Raw genomic sequence first — 18,825 nt, 5'->3', positions numbered from 1 at the left:
AAGTCACACGGAGCCGTGTGTGTGAATATGGAGGCTGGGGCATCGTTACATTGAAAGCCTCACCCACTTACCCGAATCTGTTTTAAAGGTCTTGTGGCCTCTTTTTAGATTCGCACATTGCAAAAACAATTTATTTATTTTTAGCTGTAATGAACGGTAAATTTGTTTTTTTTTTTTCAAAAAATCTTTGTTTTCAAAAGATTTGTGTATTTTTATTTTTGGAATTTACATTTACTGCTTTCAATGCCCCGATCGACATCAGAGCAATCTAAGTATATACAGCCAATTTGTTTTTCACCCTCAATTAAATTTTCCCAATTCTGACGGCGATGCATTTGCAGAGCAAATGATTGATGAATAAAATTTTAAGAAAGACAAGGCAAATTTTCATCTTGATGATTATGTCAACAAACAGAACTTTCGTTATTAGTCGGCTACAAATCCTGAAGAACTGCATGAACGTCCTCTGCATAGTCCTAAGGTTACTGTATGATGTGGTGTAACGAAAAGTTGTGTCATAGTTGTGTCAAAAGTTGGGCCATACTTCTCTGAAGAGGGTGGTCGAACGGTTATGGTCAATTCGCAACGTTATCTGTTGATGATGGAAAACTTCCTGATTCCTGAATTTCAGAGAAATCGTTTAGTAATGGGGCAACTGCCCATACAGCCAATGAGGTAATGGACTTTTTGGGGAGTATGTTTCGTGGCCGAGTCATCTTGCGTTTTGGGGACATTGCATCACTCCCCAGACCTAAGCAGTTGTGTTTTTTTCTTGTGAGGGTTCCTTAAAGCGAGAGTTTACACAAACAAACCCCGCACACTGGACGAACTGAAAGAAGCCATAAGCCAAGAAATCGCCAACCTGTCTCCTGCAATGTTATCGAAGGTATTTGACAGCTTCAGTGCAAAACTGGAAGAATGCTTGGTCAAAGAAGGACATCATTTAAAGAACGTTATCTTCAGATCTTAAATAGATGAAATCAGTTGTTCTGTTGTTATTTTCATTAATTTACATGAGCACCCTTCTGTAATAAGTAATAAGCAATAAAACATTTAGTGTCACCTTTAATTCTTTAGCTGTTTTCACTTTAAAACCATCAGATCATTTTGCCGCTCCCTGTGTTTAAAAACTATTTTGTTGTTTATCATAGAGATCTGCAATGGGCTCGATATTCATTCTTTATTTATTTTTTTTAAATAGCAACTAACCGGAGACTATACTAAAGATGCTGTGCTCCGTCTAATTCTGGAATAGGGAACTATATAAGTCTGATAGAGGTGGGCGCTTAGTACTTAATTCAATGTTGGCGCATTCATTTTATCAACCTGATACATAATTTTTTAAATGATGGGATATTTTAATTAAAAAATCAAAAGATTCGTTTACATTTTGAAGAATAAATATTTAATTAAAAAATATTATACAAATATCTGCATATACCTACAAATTATCTAATTGAAATCATTTTCTACACGACATCATAAATTGCACCTATATTTGTCTCCCTGGGTGAAAATGATTTGAATTAAATAATAATAAATATTAACATGTTTGTGTAACCTTACATTACACAAACATATTTATATTTATTATATAAAATAAGTATATGTAGAAAAACAATTTTATCACAGTAATTACATGAGTTTAAAATAAATACAATGTTGAATAAATAGCAAATAAATTACTTAAATAATTGCTTGGCATAATGCCATATCCTAAAGAAGTATTCATCTCTTCTTAAGAGAGATCCTCTCGCATAACTGCGAATATCTGCATCCATATTTGCTTCCCTCATCCAGGAAGTGCTCGTTTCTGTGCTGAAGCCCGTTGGTTCTGTCATCTCCGTCAATTCGTTGGCTTCCTCGGTGTTGAGTAAATCTGCAACGTCCAAAAAAAATATATTTCTAAATGAGGAAGTTCAGTGGTTTAAAAAAATAAATGTTAACAGACTATTAAACTAAGCCAAAATATTTTTAATTTAATTTTTATATATCGTATTATCAGAGCTATGATTTTTTAATGTTTTGCATTTCTGAATTAACTCCGCGTGTAACATAAGAGGTTTCCTTCCGCTTATTCTCTGTCAGTTCTGCCGATTAGTCCGTTTAAGGTAAGCATACCGGATATCTTTCACAGCTCTCTTATCATTGGTTTATTCATATGAACCAGTGACGTCTTTCAAAGTAGTTCGTTTTAATTTTAAAAAAATGTATTATTTTCTTTGTGTTACTAATATATGTTACTAATTTTTACCACTCGCAAGAAAACATTTTTTGTATCCCGTTTCCCGTAGGGCTGAAGTTCCTCATTATTTCAAAAGTAATTGCTGTAATAATTATATAAAATCATCCTAGAATTTATGTCATGGTAGTATTGGGATTGTACCCCCAATCTAGACTCACCAATCCTGAGACCCATCCAATTAATGATAAGAAATGAATGAAATGATATTTTTGGCATAAAGTAATTAAAATCACAATGCCAAATTTCAAAGAAATAAATGAATTATGTGTTACCTTGGCACACTATAACTTTGAATGGTTCTTCCGACTCCAATGGATCGCTCAGACCAACTTCGTTTCGAGCAAATATTCTGATTAAGTAGTGATGATCTTCTTGTAGATCTCTGATGTTGAACTTTTGTGTGGTTGCCGAAACTCTGCCAACTTCCATCCACATAGTTTTTCTGGTATCGCGAATAGCGATGTTGTATCCTTGTAAAGGTACTCCTCCATCGAATTCTGGCTGTCCCCATTCAATTATGATGGAGTTGGGACCCGTACTTCTAATTTCTAGTGGAGCAGTTGGCGCAGATGGTACAGCTGAAATCAAAGCAAACATACAGAAGTATTGTTTATAAGTAAAAAAAAACTGAATACAAGTGTCACTAAATTTATGTTCCTATTCCATTAGAAAATATTTTTTTATGTATTCTATCAAAAATGTATACTTTTAGCAAAATAAAATCGGAATCGTACAAATATCAGCCGTGTCTGTTGTAGCATTTTGCGTCGAAAAGGTTAAATTGTATAAATCAATCACGTTCACATTACATCCTTAGTTTTAAAGATTCTTTAAGTATTTGATTTGCAACTTAGTAATAATTTTAATAAATAAAGAATAAAGGTTTTCCTTACTTGCGTGTTTGTGTAGGTTAATAACTTCTGACATTCCCGGAAGACCAAGGCCTATGGCGTTCTCGGCAGTAATTCTGAACATCACGTCAGATTTTTCTTTGAGTTTTTCAAACCTGTATTCTAGAATATTCGCTTCTATGGTAGCCACCTTGATCCATGTTTCGGAGGAAGCTATTTTTTGTTCCAACATATACCCTGGAAAATAATATTTCATAAATCACTCACCTGTAGAAATCATTATTCATATCTCTAAATACTATTTCAGCCAATTAATTGTTTTACAACATACCTAAGATAGGAGATCCACCGTCTATAAGGGGTTGGGTCCATTGTACAGTAGCACTTCTGGATGTCGTTTCAGTAATGCAAACATTTTGTGGAGCAGAAGGAGTGGCTGAAACAATCACAAATATTGAGATATATATTTTTGCAATGAATATAATCCTAATCTTATTCAAAATATTTATTGAATAATTACAACTCAATAATGAATATGCATGTAGCTTTTTGATTTCAAATTATTTTATTTTATTTATATGTACTTATATTTTTTACTAACATTTTACTACTCTTTCATAATTATAGTAATTTCAAATATTATTTACAGATTACTTACTGATTATTATTAACAATGTATTTACTTATGCATAATAAAGAAACAAGATTTTAAAACAAATGTGGATTGATTTGGAGTTGTCTACCAATCTAGTATCGTAATTTGTATTACAATTTTTTTACCCTATTGCATAATTAATAACTTGAAAGCAGATAAACTTATTATAATTTGGAGACAAGGCTCAGCTTTGCAGGAATAACAATATTGTATATTAGCTATAAAAAAGTACACACACGTACATAAAAATCAACTAAAAAATATAAATTAAATACTGTCAGTGTACATAATTATGTAATATGTACATGTTGTTTCAATTCACAAATGATTAAAAACTGATGATTACCTCCCCAAACTGTAATTTGAGAAGATAATTCTCCAATGAGAATAGCTAGGCAATGATGTCTGTTAATGCTTTTATTTACGTAGATTGTTTTAACCTGCAAGATGACACCACGTGTAGTTGAGGTTGAAACATCAAATGCAAAAAACAAAGCTTTTGGTATTGAATTCAACGTCAATAATGCTACCTCTGGGGTGACATCCGATTCATGTGGTATTTACATATTCATTTTAAAGCGCTATTTTTTATGTATTAATATGCAATCAAATATTGACACTTACATAAAGACACTCCTATTGTTATATGTTCGTCCGTTATGTAGGGAGCACTTTGGCCTACTTGGTTGCGTGCTATGATCTTAAAAACTAGCGATGTCCCCTTCTTCTGATTGTCTATGAACAATGATGTTGTTTGGCTAGAGCCAACCATCTTCCATGTCTTCTTGGTAGTGGACCTCATCTCTACCAGGTATTCGAGGATCGGAGAACCTCCGTCGTTCTCGGGAGGATACCAACAAATAGTCATGGAAGAGGGAGTCATGCTACTGGCAGTGAGTGGACCAAGGGGCGGAGAGGGCACATCTGAGATTGACATATTGGTTGCAATAAATTAGCTACATTTGCATTCATGAAATTATACCTTTATATAAAATGAAAGGTTAGGTTGGTTAAGTAGTGTTAGAAATAAATACAGTATATCCTTCATTTTGAATCAGGACTTAAAAAATACATGTCGTCATCTTAACTTGTAAAAAAAAAAATATTTTGGCATTTTCTGTTTGGACTTCAAATAATAATCTATATATGTGTGTAAAATCTTGTATATTCGTACGGTGTTCCATTATATTTAACACATAAAAAAAATCTTTGTTGCCATTTGTCATTGAAGTAAAAACTGGTTTTACTCTCCCCTGAACAAAAGTAAATTTGGAAACAATGAGATTTCCAAATTAGGCTGAGAATATGGAAAATTATATTTATCTTATCCAATTTGATTACAATTATATTGTATTTTCTTAGACAGGTTTAAATTATTCTAATTCACCATTTTTAAATAAAATTATTGGTCAACTAAATGCTGGTAACATTAAACAGTAATCAGTAATGTAATTTTTCAAACTCGGGGAACAAAAATATATTTAATGATAAAAAATGTTTAAATTAATAGTACAACAGAATTAACATAGATAGTAGCAACTTGGACTTAGGTATTAGAAACTACTTAAATTGCAATGTGTTTTCACTGCATTTTTATTGTTCTTAAAAAATGATTGCAGGATAGTTAATCATAGTTTAGTTTTTCCATTGATGTATTACACTACTACTATTGGAATTATCTGCGTATTAAATATGGATGGTAGGATAACTAGTGCCAGAAAATTCCAAACAAACTTACCATGAACCGGCCTTATGACTACTGGATCACTTTCCAAGGCTTCCGAATATCCGACTGGGTTCTGTGCCATCACTCTAAATAAGTATTCACAGTTCTCATTCAGTTTCTGAATGCAGTATGTCTTTACGTCTTTGTCCACATCAGCTACCCTGGTCCACATTTGCTTTTCTGGATCACGCTTTTCGATGGCGTATTTTGTCAACTCAATACCTCCATCATCAACCGGAGGGCTCCATTGTATCATAACTGATTCACTATCTATTCCTTTGACAACCACAGGTCCTTCCGGTTTACTCGGTTTATCTGTCAGTGCACAGGAAAAACATTAATTTTTTTTTCTTGGTGGTTTTTTTTCTGTTAAAAAACTATGTTAATTATTGCAAGTTAGAACATCTATTCCATGATTCAACCGCATTTCAATTCTGCTCTAAACTAATTTACTACCCATAAAAACAATATATACGTGAAGGTGTTTTTTATAAGCAATCAATTTTAAAATCAGCTTAGATTTATTTCCTAAGAGCAAGGTACTTGTATAATTTAAACTGCTTTTTTTATTGTTGAAATCTGTCTCATGGTGCAGTGCTTAGCAAGTTTGATGGCTATGCTTGAGGTTCTGGATTCGATTCCCGGTAAGGTAGACACGAAATGTTTATGTAAAAGGTGAATCTTCACTTCAATATTTCAAAGTCCCTGGACTGACACTTGAAATTTGAAATGGATCATTTTACCTTCATGTAACGAGTAATCGAGATGCACTGGATTTGATGTACCAGTACTGTGTGATCTATGCACCATTGGGCGCGTATAACGGGATGACGATGATGATTTATTTTTATGAAAACTTTTATTTGTATTTTTCATAAAACAAGCATATAATTAAATAAAATTATCAGGGCACCAATGCAGTCCCTTTTAGACATTCAAAACCTTCAATTATTCCTTTTTTTGTGTTTATGGGAAGAGAATTTCACAATTAATTATGTTTGTCAGTGGTTTCTGTCTCAACCGGGCATAGAGGTAATATATAAATGCAACCGGGACACTATTGCACTACACATAATAGCAATTTAGTAACTTTCATTTTATGAGCTTCTATCACTTGTAAGAAAGAAGTATTGTTTGTATATTATAGAGGATAATATGTTGAGTGATAATATAAAATAAGCTATTTAATCAAATACTTAAAATTGTTTTTTTTTTTTTAGCAATTACTTGTTATTTCTTGTTAGGGATGTTATCTTTCGTTTTAAATGCATACCTATATATTTTTAAGTAAAAAAAAAGTATTATTTACAGTTGTTTACAACATAAGGGTTGATATGTTTAAAACTAAAGATCTTTACTCATGTGGCATTATAATAGTTAAGTGTGTTTTAAACATTATTGCTGTTTTGGCACAATTTTGTCAACCCTGATCTAAGCATACCATTATTTCCATGAATATTAGTGGAACCAATTTTACAATAGTATGACACAAATAGCGAAATTATGTTTAGTTTTACCAATTTGATCGGGTGTTTTTGATATACGTCGCTTCACAATGTCATCTATAATCCAGGAAATATTAATATGTTAAGATATATAATAGTGTTTAAAAAATAATAACAAAGTAAATGTAACTTATTTTTTCTGTACTATGGATTTATTCAATTGATGCTTGCCTTTGTAATTGTTTAGATTGATAGTTTTAGTTTTGATATGGATGATTTAATCTTAATGACAGTCTCCTACGTATGCCAATTATTGAAAACATTATTTGAAGATTCTCATAAGTGTTATGGAAATTTTCCAGAGCCAGTTTTATGTGTATCGTTCAATTGATAATAAATGAAATAAATAATACATACCGCATACTCGAAGAGATAATTCAAGTACATCTCGACCGACAAAGTTTTCTGCTTCTATCGTGTACTTTCCAGAGTGTGATCTTTTAGTTGTTTTAATTGATATAGTTGAATTTTGTTCTTCGTAAGATACCTCAATATCCTTTTCATTTTTAAATGAATTATTATTTTTAAGCCATTTAGTATTTGGTTTTGGATATCCATTTATCTTAGCTACTACATGCCACTGAGAGCCAACATTAAGTTTTTGAGAAATAAGATGATCTTCAACAGTGATTTTTGGCTTTTCTTCAATTGTTAAATTGCATTTTGTTTCAATAAAACCTAGAATATTAGTTGCTTTGCAGGTGTATTGGCCTATAGTTTCTTCTGAAGTTTTATGGATACTTAGGGATGCGATTCTATTCTCGTAACTTATGTTCTTCTTGATAATCTTTCCATCTTTGTACCAATCTACTGTTGGTAATGGTACTCCTCCAAATACACATGAAAGTATGATTTCTTTTTCAAAGGTAGTAGTAATATCTTTCAGTGGCTGTTGGACGCTTGGGGCTTCATTAACAATGGATTTTTTAATTAATATTTCAGCACTTTCATCTGAAGGTTTGCTGGCTCCAACTTCATTATGAGCAATCACTCTAAATACGTAGTAAGTATCTGTCTCTAATTTTCTTATTGTGTAGGACATATTTTTTATATCTGTCACCGTATTCCATCTAGAATATATAAAAAAAATAAAATAGTTATTATGGATAACTTGTGCGCCATTTTCAAAATGGGTTTTGTAAATTAATATCAATTTCGTAAATTCGTCTCAAGGGACGGCAAGGGAAAGTGTTTTTATTTTGCTATGTTGAATTTAATTCGATTTAAAATTTAAGTAAAACTTTTTACACATAATAATATATAATAGGGACTTTAAAAAGCCGCAATACGAGGAGAGACACGACAAGTAATTCTGCAGCATGACAACGCCTGGCCACATGTTGCAAGGCCAGTCAAAACATACTTGGAAACGTTCAAATGGGAAGTCCTACCCCACTCGTCGTATTCACTGGACATTGCTCCATCCAATTCCTACTAGTTCAGATCGACAGCTCATGGGCTGGCTAAGCAGCGCTTCCATTCTTATGAAGATACCAATAAATGGCTCGATTCGTGGATAACCTCAAAAGGTGCTGCCAGAAAGATGGGAGAAAATAGTCGCTAGCAATCGAGAATACTTTTAATGACATATTCTCATTGAGACATTAATTCAAAGCGTTAATTTTCATGAAAAAACAGCGAGAAATTATTCAAGTCCCTAATATATATATTTGAAAAATGGTAATATTTCAGAATAATATGATACAAAGATAATATCAGTTATAAGTTTCTAGGAAAAAAAGAAAACAAAAATGAACAGAAAAATACACAGATACATTTAAAAATAACATAGATTAAATATTTAAAATTATCTTAGAACTTTTGTCCTTTCAATTTTTCTCTCCATTTCACAATACAAAATAATATTATAATAATTATTAAACTGCATTCAATAGATGGCGGCTTTCAAAAAGAGCTAGGAAAGCGGCTAGGATTGACAAAACTAAATGTCGCCCATACAATGCCTACAATTCAACATACGATGTGAATTGTGGCACCTCACTAGGGCCTAAAACAGCAAACTATTGAATTTTGAGAATAGGTGTCTCGGAAGATTTGGTAAGGAATTATTATATTTTATTTCCACATGAAATGAGACAGCGGACTCAGCAACCTCCGGTAACAACTGTCATCAAGCGGAGATGATACGGCTGGCTGGGCCATATATTTATGGATGCCTTCCGAGAGTCTTAATCTCGCTTGCCTACTTCAATCGATGGCCTACATCAAGTTCCCGTTATCCTGGAAGTCCACAATTGACGGTTCACATCTGCGCGGACATGACTCGGGAGGACACAGTTAAAGTTGGCTGCAGACAGCGAGGCCTAGAGAGATATCGTAGACACCATATTCTTTACCTAGGGAGCGGACATGGATTAATCGGATTGACAGTAAACTGCATCCTTATTATATCCCAGATTATTTTTGTGCATTTGTACCATATATCATAAGAGTAGGTACATTTATATAACAGTTTCAACTTTTGCTGGAGACATATCGTAATAAAAATAATTGGGTAAACAGCGATTAGTCATCTGAACATACGTTTTATCCCTTTTAAGGCGATATTCCAAGCTATATGTGAGTGGTTGAGAGTTTCCATCAAAATCAGGCTGCTTCCAATGAAGAGTCACAAAGTCTTCTCCTACTTCAAGTGATTCAGGAGTTCCTGGCTTATCGGGAGTTTCTGAAATAATTTATTTGAGTGAATATTTTCCAAATTATGACTCAAAGATACTTAACAAAGTTGATATATAAATTTATGTAACATAACTAGAATAAATTTAAATTAAAAAAAATATATACCTAAAACATTTAGTTGAATTTCCGCTTGGGTTTCTCCGCAGTTGTTGGTTAAGCGCAATTTATATAGTCCAGTATCAGATCTGACCAGTTTCTTCAATGTCAGAGATGCACATTCTTCTTGCATTGCTATTTTAGTTCTCGAATCCTTTTTCAACACTTTACCAGAAGTAGTCCATTCATCCTTCGGTTGAGGTGTTGATGAATATCTCACATTAAAGGTCACATCTTCGCCATATATAACTCGATATATTTTATCGTATTCCAGAATTTTCGGCGGTGATTCGACAACTAAAACAATTAATTAATTAATTTTATTTTATAATTTTACTTTTCGTTTTTAATAAATAATCTTATTTTTTTTTACATCAAAATAAGCTGAAAACACCAATCACAGTAATAAAATACACAATAGAATGCCCAGGTTTGCAAAACATCCCATTTGAATTTTTGTTATCTTACTGAGAATTGAACTCGGAGTTCCCATGTACGAGGCAAGTGTTTTAGCCATTATTCCGTGGGGTCTGCTATTTGACCATTTTTACACCCATCGTAAAAAATATATGTATTATTAAGTTGCCTTGAGATGATGCATCATCAAAATGACGGTTTGTCTATTTGCATAACACAAAATAAAGATTTATAAATCAGTAGTATAAATTATTCTTACCTTCAATAATTAATTTGCATGTTGTTTCAATGTTATTCAACTTACAAGTATAATTGCATTGATCGTTTTCTGTTACTTTTGGGATAACTAGTTTTCTTTCCAAATTACAAGATGTTATCACATAAGAATCGGAAGGATACATTTGTATTCCATTTTTGTACCACTGTACATCTAAATCTTCCCTAGGAACTTGTACTGTGAGTGACACATCTGTATTGGCTGGTGCCCTAACAGTTTCAGGTAACTTTAGAATGAAGTCCGCCGTCAAATCTTCAACTGTGAGGTTAGCTACACATACATCATTACCCACTTTGCAACTGTATTCTCCCATGTCTTCAACAGTGGAATCATAAATTTTCAATTTTTGTTTTTTGCCATCAATGCTTAATTGAATATGATCAGAAAATTGTATTTCTGTCCCATTTTTGAACCATCTTACTAACGCATCTCCTTTTGTGAGTTCTATTTCAAATGTGGCCTTTTCTCCTTTGGAAATTTTAGTATCCTTCATACGGCTCGTTATTTCAGGAGGCAGTTCTACTACAGTAACTTCTGCGGAGCATGTTTGATCTCTTAGAATACACGAATACTCACCTTCGTCATGTACGGACGTATTTCTTATTAAGAGTTTTCTTAAATTTCCTTTGTTTTCAAACTCGTATTTCTTTTGTTTATATTTTATTGCTTTTCCATCCTTCTGCCATACCACATCTGCAGTCTCTGAAGATATTTCCACTTCAAGAATAGCAACCTCTTTTTCTTTAACCTCAAAGTCTTGTAGTTTTCTAGTAAATTCAGGAATAGTTTCTTTAACAACCAACTGTGTGTTTGTCTCCTGGCCCTTTACAATACATTTAATTTTTCCTGTATCTGTAATTTTAGTTTTCTTTATTCTTAGTTTATGTACTCTGCCTTCTTGTATTATTTCTCTATGATCCATTCCACTAATTTCTTTATCATTTTGGTACCACTTTGTAGAAACGGTGTGTGATGTTTCACACTCCAGCACAACAGATTCACATTCATCTACTTCATATGTTTTGTTGAGATTTTTAACAAAAGTAACCTTTTCAACGTCTACTGTTACTTTAGCACCATGACAAATTTTTCCAGCTAAATTAGAAGCTATGCATTTGTAATCTCCTGAATCAACTTCTGAGTCAGCATTTTCTATCTTCAAAGCAATATTTTCACCATCGAACTGCAAATTTACCCTAGAAGATGGTTCCAAACTTTTATTATTTCTTAACCAAGTTACTGTAGGAACAGGGTTTCCAATAACTTTGGCTGTCAGCACAATGGTTTTTCTTTCAGGAACGGATATTTCTTGGAATCGTTCAATAAATAGGGGTGGTTCACAATTTTCTTGTGTAGGTTCTGAAAATAATGTTGGGAATTCAAATTACAAAATAAAAGCTTAATTTTAGTGTATAATTAACAAAGACTGACCCAATAAAATGATTTAGGTATTTTATTTGAATTTTTAAATTGGAATTTGAAAATTTAATAGAATGATGAATTACCTTCAATTGTTAAAACAGCTGATGTTTCTGCTGATCCTTCGCTATTGACAGCTTTTACAGTGTAAACTCCATCATCAGTTCCCTTCTTAGGGTTAATCAAAGTTAACGTGTGAGTATCACCTTCAGATTTAGTGTTTAAAGTTTTTATTGCCTTTTTATTCTTAAACCAAGATATTTTGGGAGTCGGGTTTCCTACAATTTGTGTTGTCAGAACTACACTTTCTCCTTCTCGTATTGTCAAGTTTGTAAAAGGCTCGATCACTTCTGGTTTTTCTTTTGTTCCTGTTTTAATTTTAAGCATTATTGGTAAGGATGCTTCCCCTTCTCTATTAATTGCAGCAACTTCATAAATACCCTCGTCTGTTTTTTTAACATTGTTAATTTTAAGTACACTACAGTACATGTGCATATCAGATTCCGTTGCAATCGATACTCTATCATTAGGAACAATTTTTTTCCCAGCATATAACCAGGTTATTTCTGGTTCAGGAACTGCCACCAAACGACACTCCAAGAATATTTGTGTTCCTTCGTCAACGTATTGGGCTTTAGGTTTTTTAGAGAATGTAGGCGGTATGCCTTCTAATATATCTGCAAGTGATGACTCTCTCGATAGACTCTTGCGTGATAATATTGTCATTTCCGAACCGTGATCAGAAAGTGGTGCTTCCACCACTAACTCTGTTGTACTTGATGCAAATCCTGCTGCATTTTTGGCCACACATGTAAATGTACCAGCGTCTTCAGGAAACACTTCTCTGATTATTAAAGTAGCAACATTATCGTCATCATAATATATTTGGAAATCTTGCGAGGGTTTAATGATGGCTGTTTGTCTGAACCAAGTAATTTGTGGTCTTGGGTAACCTTCAACTTGACATTCAAACTGTACAGTATAACCATCGGGTGTGTGTTTTGGTCGAAGCTTTTCAACAAATCTTGGCGCAACAGCCGTTTCTTCAGCAGATGGTTCTAATAAAATAAATGTTTTGTATATTCGTTCTGATTAGTTATGAATATTATTGTATTTGTATTTTATGCATTTATACTTACTCTCAAAAACTGGTAGTTTATCTATTTTTTCATTTAGTTTCTTTTGCAAATATACAGTATAATTTCCTTCATCCATTAAGTACTGTGCTGGTACCCAGCCCTTTTCTTCGGTTAAATGTTTTTTAACAAACCACCAATCTTGATTATGGGTTTCTGTTAAAAATTGATGAATACTTTAGGTAAGTGGATACAGATCGAGTACTTCTACTGACATTTCTTTGGTTTTCACGATCAGTGCTATCAACGTGTATCTTTTTTGGGTGATCCCGTTTAATTTGATTCGTTCCAACGTTTCGGCCACCATTGTAGGAGGAGTTGAGGTAAAGATGACATCTTTACCTCAACACGGTTTACCCTGAAGATGGCTCCTGTAATGGTAGCCGAAACGTCGGAATAAATCCAACTTACTCGGGATCACCAAAAAAATATACATATTGATTTTAAATACAGTGTGTATGGTAAACATTGTCACATCCGAAACCATGATGATCAGTATGATCACAAAAGCATATTGTCATATTTAAAAAAAAAATAGAATCGTTTTAAAACTAAAGAAAAAATAATTTTATAAAAAAGAATGGTTTCTTATCTGAAAGGGAGAAAACAGGAGTGCGGAGGGGCTAGCTAGCTCCGCAGAAGTAAGCAACCATTTGTTTTTTTTTTTTTTCAATATGCCAATATCATCTTGCTCATACCAATTCAACTCAAAAGTATGTAGTCCTTTATTATTGTTGAGTATAATTTGAAAAAAACTATACAGCTTTACTTTCTGACTTATTTAATAGATTTTTTTAGACTTGTGTCATTCGTTTACCAGGCATAAAACCTTTCTACATTATCAACTTAAATGGGAGTGCGATTTTATAAAGATGTGATATCAGGCAGGTCACCATCCTATCCCATTTTCAACTTTGAATAGTTAACCCATTAACCTTTTGATAATTTAATAATACTGTCAGGCCAACTTACATTGTCATCAGCAGCACCTATGATTCATCCACGTGGATAGCGGGAAGAAGAAAAATTAGAATATTATCTACATAAACCTGTGCAAGTTGTAAGTCAGTTATGTATTTTAGAAGTAGGATGAAATATGGATTTGTTGTATGAAAATTAAATTGGGCGAATAGTGAAATTTCAGGACACTTTTTTTTTTCCTAAATATTACGCACCAATTTGATGAGTTCCTTTTGTTACACACAACCTGTATTTTTCAAAAACAATATGTATTTACCTAATATGTAGAGCCTTTCTCCTTCAACCAAATTAATAGCTTCTGGTGTTTCTGCTACATAAGAATACACAGCAAATACGATGTCGCCTTCTCGAATGTCCATATCTCCGACATCTGTTTTAAACACGTGAATAAAATTAAATGAAAGACACCGTTAAACTTTCTTACCAATATGCGTAATCTCATTGTTAGGTTTTTAAACCTATGAATCATATTCTTTGTGATTAAAACATTTTTTGCAAGATAATAATTTTAACACATATATACTTTTGCTATTTTTGCTAATAAATTAATACATATACCCCCGGCAACATAAATAGCCGAATGACTTATTAAATACGAAAATTCCAGCTAGGCGTTCAAAGTAAATTGAACCTAGATTTCAGTCATGGGTTATCACTTCTAGGAACAATTAATATCTACTTACGAACCTGGAAAGCCCTAAATTTCTTCTGCTATATACCCGATCGGGCAGTGATTAGTAGTTTTATTAGAGTATTCCTATTTTATTAAAGCAAAATGTCTACGAGACTTACTTTTCATTAGAAAAAAAATCAGTTATTGTTGTGTAATCTAAAAAATACTTTTCTAATTGTGATAAATCAAGGCAAATACAGGCAATGAATCAACTGTGAGTAGATTTCTGTAAAAATTCAAAGAAAATGGGACACTAAATCGAAGAGGGCACAGCATAAAAAAGTTGCACTTAAAAATGTGATGATTGTATTCTAAAAAAATATCATTAAGAAGTCGGTTTGTATCAGCTCCAGAACTAGGCACGACTACAGGAAACCACCGGTGTCAGTGTTAGTGTACGCACAGTTACGAATAGACTACCAGAACTTAGATTACTGGCAATAAGAGCTGCAAATAAACCTCTATTGAATCAGAAAAAGAAAAAAAACCGTTTGGAATGGGAGAAAAAAAAATTGGACAGATAATGATTGGGAAAGAGTTGTATTTTCTGACGAATCAAAATTTTATTTAATTGGTCCAGACGGTTTGCAGACAGTTCGTTGCCGAGCTGGAGAACGATAAAGTGACGAATGCCTTGCATCCTCAGTTAAACATTCGCTTTACATCATGGTGTGGGGATGCATCACACAATTGGGTGTTGGTAATTTAACAATGATAGAAGGGTCAGTGAATGCTGAAAAATATAATGAAATAATTTTAGAGGGTGTTGTGCCAACAATTGAGAACATAACTGAAGAATTGATGACCCTGTATTTCAGAATAATTCTGCGCCTTGCCATCGGGCTCGTTCTGTGAGTGTGCAATTTTTTAAATGCGTATTGATGTTTTACCTTATTGCATTTAACGTTTTTGAGACTAATTTTGGTGTTTTTCTTCATCGGGTATTGCAGCTCAAAGAATCATTGGGAATTAATTCCCTTTCACGGCCAGGAAATAGCCCAGATTTGAACATAATAGAAAATCTATGGGCCGTAATGGGAAAAAGAAAATTGGGAGAAATCTCCGAAAACGGTGCCGGAGTTAAACATGTAATAGAACAAGTGTGGTATAAAGAAATTTCGTAAATGTACAAATCCATGCCAAGACGAATATTGTGATACAGGCCAAAGGCGGTCATACAAAATATTAATATTGTTCTAATGAAATATTTTTAAAAGATGATTTAGGGTAGGTGCGAAGGTTTTCACGGTCACTGTTATCAATATGTTTCTTTTTTGGGTGATACCGTGTGTGTTGGATTTGTTCCGATGTTTCGGCTACGTAAACGTAAAACGGTGGTAAACTGAGTGTTCAGTAGAAAAAAATATGTTTTTAAGTACTAGTAATTTGTACCGTGTCGCAGTCGGCAGTAGGCGAAAACAGGGCGCACAGCAAAGAAAAGGATTGACGAACACAAAAGAGCGTGTAAACTTGGGTATCCTGACAAATCTGCGATAGCGGAACACTTTATAGACACCGGACATTTTTTCGCCTTTGGACCGAATATTTTGCATAAACCCAGTAATTACAGTGCACTAATAATAAAAGAGGCAATTGAAATACACAGACACCCAAATAACATAAACAAAGACGACGGGCTTAAATTAAACTCAACATGGTTCCAAGCACTACATACTACAAAAATGAAACGAAATGTGCCTACTGCCGACTGCGATACAAATTACTAGTACTTAAACACACGCTTTTTTTTACAAAACACTCAGTTTACCCTGAAGATAGCACCTGCAATGGTAGCAGAAACGTCGGAACAAATCCAACACACACGGTATCACCCAAAAAAGAAACACCTTGATGCCTTAGGATGTTTTTTTACTAAATAAATGTTTTTAAAATTCAGTATTTCTGTTTAAAGAGTTTAGAGCATTAAAATTAAAGAATTTTTTTAAATTCATTTTTTAACTGTTTTTTGTCTCGAATAGAAAAACTCTCAAAACTTTTTTTTATGTTAAAATTAGTGTTTCATTGATGTTAAGTATACATCTACACGAAGGTAAGTATATGTATAAGCATAAAATTGGAAAATATGTTAGAATGGAACGAAAAAAAATTCTGAGTTCTGTTTTTTACGGGGTCGGCTATTTATGTTGCCGGGGGTGCAGTACTAAGTATATTTATATATATATATTAAGTCATCAGCATACCCTTAAGGGTAACTTAAGGGTATGCTGATGACTTGGTGGTCTCAACTGTGGGTGTCGAGTTTAAAGACGATTGAATGCTGGGATGCTATTCTGAATCTTCTCCACCCCATGGTTAATTTGTTCATTTATGGCCACACTTCCAAAATGAACTTTGTGCCATCTATGTACAGGCGTATATGAAGATTCCCGCAGATAACACAACCAAAATATTTTTTTTCTCTCAGACAGTCTGGCTGCTTTAAAAGCCCCGAGCTTGGCTTGCCCTGAGCAATTATAAATTTTTTTTGGGAAATATTTCTACAAGCTGATTTCTGGAAGTATATATAATCCAAATATTATATTCTGAAAGAGATCAGTTTGTATGTTCCCAATAATTTTACTAGAGCGAGATCTTATGCACTGTTTTACACACCCAGAAGCTGTACAAATACAAGTCAGAATTCACCCATTAATAGGGCTATTCGCTTGCCGAATACGGCTTCTGCGGATAATATGAATCGATTTTCTTGTACATATCGGCAGTTTAGCAGCTATCAGCTATCAGCTTTCTATTCGTTAACTTCTAACTTATATTTAACAGTTTGCATTACGTAATAGATTAAACAGTTCGTAAAGTAATGCAGACAACAATATTGTCAAACAAATAAATAAATCTTTAATTTAAATTATATAATGAATAACCACAAAGTTAGTGCTTCAAATGTAAATTTTATGAAACTGATTTAGATACCTGGGGTGGTATTCTAAACAAAAAAACGCGCAGAAAATGCATTTTTAACACGTATTTACGTAATACTCGCTAACATAGTGATCTCTTTGCTCGCAATTCCATCATTGGACGCTCAAACATCGACAGTAATTAGGTAGCTGATGAATTGGCGAGGCTGGGAGCTGAGACAGTCCCAATAGATCCAGAGCCTCACTGTGGGTTGCCAAAATGTGCTCCTCATAATGAACTTAGGTCGCCAGCCCGGAACAGAGCATAATGCTCTGGCAAAAAGTACTTGGTCAGCACCATGCGAAGCAACTACTAGAGTTTTCCCAAAGGTTTGCTTTTGAACTAATGAAACATAGGCGGAATCAAGAGAGGGTTATTACTACAGCGCTTACAGGGGACTGCAGATTGCATTAAATTGAAAACATCTTGCTCGAATTAACCTTTCTGAAGTCCTTTGTCAATCACTCCCACTTACAAGAATAAGAATGAAAATAAATACATAAATAGCATGCGAATTTATGTCTGAAGACACAAATTGTAATATTGATACAATTTTATGTGCACCTCCGGCTGTAGTGGTTAGCCCATTAGGCTATACTGTAGATGAGTTCTAAGGTTCGATTCCCAACAAGGTCGACATGACAAAATGTGTAGAAGAAAATACTCAATATTTTATAATCCCCCCGAACTGGGATATAAGGTTGACATCTTGCCTTTAACAAATAATGGAGATTTACCATTAAGAGTGCAGAAAAGGGTCTAATGATTTATATAGTTATCTATTTATTATTGTAAATAAACCTAATGTAGATATTTAATAAATACTTAGTTTACAACCCAAAAGATTATTTTTGTGCCTCATATTTATCCAAAAGAACCATTCTAATGATATTAATGTAAAGATCTAAGAATTTCGGTGTATATTTATTCACTTATTAATACTAGTACGTACACGATCAGTTGATTAATTATATAATTTTAGTGGTGTAAAAGTATTGAGCAATTCTTAAAATATATTGTATTATTACTAATTTTATAGGTATTATTAGTAAACGTTTTATTTCATTTGTTTTACATGTCTATTTTTAGTACCTAGGCATTAAAAAATATCGACCAACATTTAAATTAAATATTTGACTTAAAACACACAAATATATTATGAATTAAAAAAAATACTAACCTTGATTAACATTGGCTTCTCTCGATATGCTCATCGATGCTGCTT

The 18,825-nt window shown here is 33.2% G+C and overlaps 1 protein-coding gene across 1 annotated transcript in view; it reads right to left on the bottom strand.

The window, feature by feature from the left end:
* Window positions 1-1,388: 1,388 nt before the first annotated feature.
* Window positions 1,389-18,825, bottom strand: part of LOC148278437 (titin-like) — a 128,554-nt gene continuing 111,117 nt past the window's right edge. Inside the window, 14 exon segments of the mRNA XM_088231398.1 lie at window positions 1,389-1,879; window positions 2,518-2,823; window positions 3,139-3,333; window positions 3,428-3,532; window positions 4,376-4,675; window positions 5,490-5,792; window positions 7,340-8,052; window positions 9,527-9,668; window positions 9,788-10,075; window positions 10,455-11,831; window positions 11,978-12,949; window positions 13,031-13,183; window positions 14,265-14,378; window positions 18,781-18,825. Of these exon segments, the coding sequence (XP_088087524.1) occupies window positions 1,683-1,879; window positions 2,518-2,823; window positions 3,139-3,333; window positions 3,428-3,532; window positions 4,376-4,675; window positions 5,490-5,792; window positions 7,340-8,052; window positions 9,527-9,668; window positions 9,788-10,075; window positions 10,455-11,831; window positions 11,978-12,949; window positions 13,031-13,183; window positions 14,265-14,378; window positions 18,781-18,825 (5,210 nt within the window). The 3' untranslated portion in view covers window positions 1,389-1,682.

The sequence above is a fragment of the Micrasema longulum genome, unplaced genomic scaffold (assembly GCF_059751315.1).
Source record: "Micrasema longulum isolate JH-2025_06_02 unplaced genomic scaffold, ASM5975131v1 h1tg000880l, whole genome shotgun sequence".
Lineage (NCBI taxonomy): Eukaryota > Metazoa > Arthropoda > Insecta > Trichoptera > Brachycentridae > Micrasema > Micrasema longulum.
The sequence above is the reverse complement of the archived record's forward strand: the minus strand, read 5'-3'. Positions and strand labels throughout refer to the sequence as shown.